The 7,684-nt window shown below is 37.7% G+C and overlaps 1 protein-coding gene across 1 annotated transcript in view; it reads left to right on the top strand.

The window, feature by feature from the left end:
* AP3B1 (adaptor related protein complex 3 subunit beta 1) overlaps positions 1–7,684 on the top strand; it is a 277,730-nt gene that overhangs the window by 131,121 nt on the left and 138,925 nt on the right. The window contains exon 14 of the mRNA XM_007129837.4: positions 2,563–2,672. Within this exon, the coding sequence (XP_007129899.2) occupies positions 2,563–2,672 (110 nt within the window). The remainder of the gene's footprint in view (positions 1–2,562; positions 2,673–7,684) is intronic.

The following is a 7,684-nucleotide window of genomic DNA, read 5'->3' as shown; positions in this document are numbered from 1 at the left end:
CTACCAAGCGTAGGGTGGATAGCTAGTGGGAAGTAGCCACATAGCACAGGGAGATCAGCTCGGTGCTTTGTGACCACCTAGACGGGTGGGATAGGGAGACGCAAGAGGGAGGGGATATGGGGATATATGTATACATATAGCTGATTCACTTTGTTATACAGCAGAAACTAACATGTTAGAAAAAAAAAATTCTTGAGATGGAGAGATTATTCATCCAATAATCTTGGACCCAATGTAACCAAGAAAGTCAGATGTCAAAAGCAGAGGCTAGAATGATGTCTTTGCTGGCAGGGGGCCTTGAGCCAAGGAATGTGGGTAGCCTCTAAAATTTTGAAAAGGCAAAGAACGGATTTCCCCCTAGAATCTCTGTGGAGAACTTAGTCCTGTTAACACCTTGATTTTAGCTCCATAAGACTCATGTTAACTTCTGGCTCCAGAACTGTAAAATGATAAATTTGTGTTGCTTTAAGCCACTAAGTTTGTGGTAATCTATAACAACAATAGGAAACTAAGGTGCCACCAAAGGCTAAATAATGCCAAATTTATTTCAACTATAGCCAACCCTGCCTCTACATGTGGATAATTAAAATTATACAACTTTTTTTTTTTTACTTAGGCTAGTTTTGCAATAATATATTTTAAAAAGATAAATTTTTTACTATGGATTCTTTAAAACCACACTTAACCATACTTTACTTTGCATGGTAATTGCTTACGTAACCACTTAATGTTTCCTAGCAGAGTGTAAGTTTGATGAGGGCAGAGTCTCATTCTGATTTGTTTCTGTTTTCCTCAAGAGGTGGTCTTTATAAAAGTAATACCCGCTCATAGTAACATAGAACATTAGAGATAAAATGGTACATTCTGGTTCTGAGTTTGAATTCTTCAGTGCATTTCTCTTTCTTCATCTTTAAGGTGATGATAATAAGGTACCTACCATATGTTATTTTGAGAATTAAAAAGAAATATATCATTTTGTAAACTGAAACATTATGAAATATTAATGTATCATTCCCAGGGAGAAAGAGGTGTGTGTGTGTGTGTGTGTGTGTGTGTGTGTGTGTGTATACACACATATATATAATATGAAATACATATGTTTAATAATAATTAGAATGATAAAAAATTTTGCTTATATTCTTAAACGGGGCTAGATAAGAAAATGTATTTCAGAGCAAAAGAGTAACAGAACACAAGTCATGGTGTATTTCCAGAATAATATTAAAATAAACCTGTGTGTTTGCCAGGGGAATCTCTAATATCCATGAATCTCGGTTAATAAAAATGCCAGAATAATAAGTAAAGGCAGTGTTGGTGTATTTCTTTGGCATCAGTAACGTTAGTAATCATTTATATAAGATTCATTCCATTAGGTCAGGTGCTTTTACTAGTTTATGACATTTCTCTACTGGTGCCACTAAAATCATGACTCTGGACCAGTGATTAGCCTGTGATAACTCAATCTCAGAATCCTAATTTGAGGATCTGCTTCCTAGAGCTACTCCTAGTACCAATTACTATATTAGTTAAGGCCCTGGCAAGTAACAGATGATACACTTAAAAGGGACAATTGAAGAGAATTTAATGAAAGAACTATTTATTTATAAATTGTGGGTGGGATTAAGGGAAACCAACAAGATATACTGTAACACCCTGGGGCTCGCAGGGTAGTGACGGTGGGAAGCCTTTACCATATGTAGAATTGAAGGGAAGCGGTTTGAGGAGTCGGGACACTTAACAGACCCTGAAGGAGAGAGCCACTCATAGGAACTGAAACCTTCAATAGAGCAATGCTAGCACTGTCAGGGAGGTCTGGCAGGAGAAGGATCCAGGATAATAAATATTCTCTCCTGCCCCCTGATTTCTTGCTGGTGCTTCCTATTGGCTAAACATACCTGTAAGTGAGGGACAAAGTAATCTGGTTGATACAGTCCACAGAAGTCAGCCTCTAAGGGCACAGAGTTGGACCAAAAAATGCAGAGAGTGGATTCATGCATCAAATGGAAACGGTTTAGCTCACAAGCCCACTCTTTCTGGCTTGACGTCCATGCTATTTCTATAGTAACACCTTTCCTACTACTAATAATACGTGCTACTCACTTTTCTAGACATACCACTTAAGGAATTTTTTTTAAGTTTGCTATTTTCTTTAGAATTGAAAAAATGTTACGTAGATGCTAAGTATTTTATTACCACTATATAACTGCTAGGAATCAAAGAATGGTATTTGAGAGCTGTGATTAAAAGCCAAAGACAGTTGAACATTATGGTGATTGCATAATCTAACCTCACTTTGCTTTTCTGAATTAAAGAAGCAGAGATTAAAAAGGGATATCAGAAGCTAGGAGACAGCAACAGAAGTTAGAAATTAAAGTATACTCTCCTACTTTAGATGAAGGTTCACCCCCAAAATTTAGATGTACACTCATGGTTATAGTTTTCACCTAGTCATTTAAGACATGTAGAATGTTTTGCTAATTTAAATTTACATTTTACCAAGAATAATGAGTTTGAATTGAATTATACATATTTAATATGCATAATGTGAATTTTTTTTTTCAGAAATAGTTGTTGCTGAAAGTGTGGTTGTTATTAAGAAATTACTGCAAATGCAACCCGTACAACATGGTGAAATTATTAAACATATGGCCAAACTCTTGGACAGTATCACTGTGAGTACCAATTAAGAGATCTTTGCTTTTAGTACCAATTCAGCCGAATTTTATTCAGTAAATTATAGTTTTGTTAAAATAAACAGACATACTAAAGTATAATGGTGAAGAGAGCTGAACTCTCCTTGTTCTAAGATTCCACACCGTTGTGGAAGGGAATCACAAATCTGAAAAAAGAGAAGGATACAATAAATACTGCAGTATTGGCTTGGAACTGGAGATATCAATGTGAACTTCATGGGTTTTTATATAGACAGCTAGATGTGTTGGAGTGTATATGCATGTATGTGTGTGTCTACACACATTTGTATGTACACATATGAATTTGTACATGAGTATACAAACATCTGTTTCCTAATGCTGTCCTTTAAGAGGGCCTACATGCAATAATAACCCCAGTACCACTGAGCACACTTAGTGCCCAGATCTTGTGGGTTTTTTTTAATTGAGGTATAATTTCATACCATAAAATTCACCCTTTTAAGTATATAACTCAGTGGTTTTTGGTATATTCACAAGGTTGTGCAACCATGACCACTCTGTAGTTCCAGAATGTTTTCATCATCCCTAAAATCAAGTTCCTAACGTGAAACTCCTGATCCTCCCGTTACTGCAGCCCCTGACAACCACTATTCTACTTTCTGTCGCTATGGATTTGCTTATTCTGGACATTTCATACAAATGGAATCATATAATAAGTGGCCTTTTGTGTCTGGCTTTTTTCACTTAGAGTGTTTTCAAGGATCATGCATGTTGTAGAATGTAGTACTGCATCCCCTTTTATGGTAGACTTTGGTTTTTAAATTCCATTCAGCATTTAAAGGAACCAGGGCTCCTTAGAGAAATGGCTGATTTCTGAGCTAGGGCAAGGAAAGAAGAAGATAATCTTGGAACATCTTGTTGGGCCCTAAAAACAAGACAGTGCTCACAGAATGGTAGAGACGTGTCAGAAAGATGCAAGAGCCAGCTTAAAGGAGCCCCTACTGGCTAATTTGAGCAACAAAATAAATGATGGTAAAAGGATTATAACCTATTGAATAGGGTAAGAATCTCTGAATCCACACCTGAATGGATGAATTAATGAATGAGTAAGGAGAAAGGGAAGTTCTTCCTTACAATGCAAAAACAACTAATAATTGTAGAAGAACAAAGGATGGAATTAGAATAGCCATCACAACAGTAATTGATTCACACAAGAATCATTAACAAATGCTGAAAACTAGGGGGTGAAAATTTTAGTAGTAACAGGATATTTGCACAGTTTCAAGGTATGAATAACCTCATAAGTTATTCTTAATTTAAAAGGGCAAATTATTGACTTTTGACTTTACAATGGAGAAGCCTAGCAGACACTACCTGAACCAAATGAGCATAGTTATCATTGCCGGAAATGGGATTATGTACCTTCTGATAAGCTACACGGAATACAACTCAGCATCAAGTCTGTTGAATTCCTGCCAAAAGTGAATAACTTGAATCTAATCATGAGACAAAACCAAATGAGGGTATTCTACAAAATAATTGTCTTACAGTCTTTAAAAATGCTAATATCATAAAATGGAAAGAAAAACTCAGGAACTTTTGCAGGTTAAAAGAGATTAGAAGGATATGACAACTCTATGTAACATAATTTTGGATTTTCTTTTGCTATAAAGGATTTTATAGGGATAATTGGAAAAATCTCAATAAAATCTTTAGAGTAGTTAATAGTATTGGTTCAGTGTTCAGTTTCCTGGTTTTTAAGTAATTCTACTGTGTTTATTATATAAGAGCATTCCTTTTATTAGGACGTTTACACTGAAGTATTTCAGAGTATTAGGGCATATCTACAACTTTGAGTGATTTGGAAACCAAAATGTGTTTGTATATGTAGAAAGCTAGAGCAAATGTAGTAAAATGTTAACATTTGGGAAATGTGGGTGAAGGGTATTCAGAAATTCTTTTTATTCTTCTTGCAAGTTTTCTATACATCTGAAATTGTTTAAAAATTACATTAAATTTAAAAATAAATATTAATTTTTGCTCTGTCACATTACATGTCCTTACATTAATATCGCTATACTTCACTTTGCCCTTCACTTTGCCCACGAATATAAAATGGTGAGGGTAAAAGAACCTATGTTATTGAAAGTATTGTGTTAGTTAAGAAATGTAAAGCTCTTAGAACGTTTCCTGGCACACAGCACCTTGTGTTAGCTGTTATTGTTATTTGTGTCCTGTTTCATTCTCTTCTTCATTTAGAACCAAAGTTTTTGGAAGAATTACCTGAAAAGAATTTTATTTCCTTACCTTCAACTCGTCAACCCATCACAGTCTGATTTTGACTCTCCACCACTCCACTACTTCTGCTTTTGCAAGGTCATTGACTATCTCCTTTTATGAAATCCAGTGGATAATTTGCTGTCCACATCTTTCTTGATCTTTCATTAGCATTTGATTTCACTGACCACTGCTTCCCTTTTGAGACATTCTCTCCATTGCTTCTGTCTGGTTTTTCTTCAAACTCTTCTCCATTGTGTTTGTCTTCTCCTCTGCCTGTCCCTTGAATGTTGGTTAGTTTGACAGCTGATGTTCTCTAACTAGAGGGTTGTAGTTTAAGGAGGGGGCAGTATATTACAGTCAGCCCTCATATTCATAAGTTTTGCATCCACAGATTCAACCAACCGGGGGTGGAAATTTTGATCCAGGTTGGTTGAATCTGCATATGCAAAACCTTCAACTGTATGTTTTTTGAAAAAAAAATCTGCGTGTAAGTGGACCCATGCAGCTCAAACCCGTGTTGTGCAAGGGTCACCCTTCTTCCTTGTTTGAAGATGGGGTAATCTATACTCAGAGTCTGTTCAGAGGGGTCATATTTGTATAGTTAAAGGTAATAGATGGCTAGGTTTGGAGCCTACTAGTCAGGACCAATTTTTAATCTCTCTAGTGGCAAAGTTTTCTTTCCTTCAGAGTGTTATTAAAGCTTGCAGGGCAGTTACACATTTATCTTAAAGCTAAGAATAATACTCACAGGGTCACTTAGCATCTGATCTTCTACCACATTCTCACCACTGTTCTTTGTCTTCATATCTACTGTTATTGTTGATTAATCATCAAAGTCAGGACTTACTACAAAGACTGTGTATGAGAGGTTAAGAGAGTGGATTTGAAAACCAGATGAGTTGTGTTCAAATTTATTCTCTGCCTTTTACTAGCTTTGTGATCTTAAGCAATACTTGACTTCTCCCTGCTCCAGTTTTCTTCTCTGTAAAATGGGAACCGTAGTACTAATAACTATAGATCTGTTGTGAGGAATAAATGAGTCAACATATTTGAAACACTTAAAACAGAGCTTCGTGTAAGCTGTAATTATGATCATGGCTATATTTAAAGTTTTTTTTTTTTTTTTTTTTTTTGGTGGTATGCAGGCGTCCCTCTGCTGTGGCCTCTCCCGTCGCGGAGCACAGGCTCCGGACGCGCAGGCCCAGCGGCCATGGCCCACGGGCCCAGCCGCTCCGCGGCACGCGGGATCCTCCCAGACTGGGGCGCGAACCCGGTTCCCCTGCATCGGCAGGCGGACGCGCAACCACTGCGCCACCAGGGAAGCCCTAAAGTTTTTGAGGAAGACAGACTTAATGATATGGTTTGAATTTAGTAAGCATCCTTGTTGCTTCATTTCTATTTTACTAATTTATTTAACATAACTCCTCTAGTGCTAATCATATGCCAGGCACTATTCTAAGCACCCTAAAAATATAAATCATTAATTTTAATAACAACTCTGAAAGGTAGGTTCTATTCTATATATTTTACATAAAAGAAAACTGAGGCACAGAGAGGTTAAGTAACTTGCCTAAGGTAACATAGCTAGTAGGTCTGCTTTCTTAACCAATACATCATGCTGTATCTGTTTTCCATTTCTAGTCTCTCTTTTTTTTTTTTTTTTTTTTTTTTTTGCGGTATGCGGGCCTCTCACTGTCGTGGCCTCTCCCATTGCGGGGCACAGGCTCCGGACGCACAGGCCCAGTGGCCATGGCTCACGGCCCAGCCGCTCCACAGCATGTGAGATCCTCCCGGAACGGGGCACGAACCCATGTCCCCTGCATCGGCAGGCGGACTCTCAACCACTGTGCCACCAGGGAAGCCCGTCTCTCTTTTTTGTATTCAATTCACTTGCCTACTCACTGACCTGGCCAGGACTTTATTGTTGTTTCCTTTTGATTCCCCTAAATCATTGAGAAATTAGGCATTAGATTGGTCCATATTTGCCCATATGTGGAACAGATGTTTGACATTATTTGTCAGTGATCTGTTAATGGGAGATAAGAGGGTAAAACGTTTTCCTCAAGTCTCCTGAGATAGACATCCAGCATCCCTGTGTACCAAGCATCAAATTTCAGTAGTAGTTTTAGTCATTGTAACAATCACAAATACTCTTACAGGTATTTAGATACCTTTTAGACAAGTGTTACATCATCTAGTAAGAACCACTTTTCTAAGCAAGAACTAATGAACCACAGCAGTGAACTCTAGATGGGGGAAATCAAAGAATAGAGATACACAAATATATGTATATATTTATACACCTAATTAAAATGTATAAAGATAGACTAGGAATGTCTAACAAAAGTGCTGAGAACTCTTGAAAAAGAAGGGCCATAATATAAGGGAAATTCTAATAATCTGGAACTAAAAATATTGAACAATCTTAGAAAATCTAGGGGTTGGATGGGATTGGGGCGGAATAAATGTGTTTTGAAGGTCTCATGGGAGGAAGAGAGGGGAGAGAAGTGAAATTATTTTCGTATTCTCATCTTGTGTCTAAAAAGTAGTAAGGTGGGCTTCCCTGGTGGCACAGTGGTTGAGAGTCCGCCTGCCGATACAGGGGACACGGGTTCGTGCCCCGGGAAGTGAAATTATTTTCGTATTCTCCTCTTGTGTCTAAAAAGTAGTAAGGTGGGCTTCCCTGGTGGCACAGTGGTTGAGAGTCTGCCTGCCGATACAGGGGACACGGGTTCGTGCCCCGCTACGGG

The sequence above is a fragment of the Physeter macrocephalus genome, chromosome 8 (assembly GCF_002837175.3).
Source record: "Physeter macrocephalus isolate SW-GA chromosome 8, ASM283717v5, whole genome shotgun sequence".
Classification (NCBI taxonomy): Eukaryota; Metazoa; Chordata; class Mammalia; order Artiodactyla; family Physeteridae; genus Physeter; species Physeter macrocephalus.
This window is presented reverse-complemented; position numbering and strand designations above follow the sequence as displayed.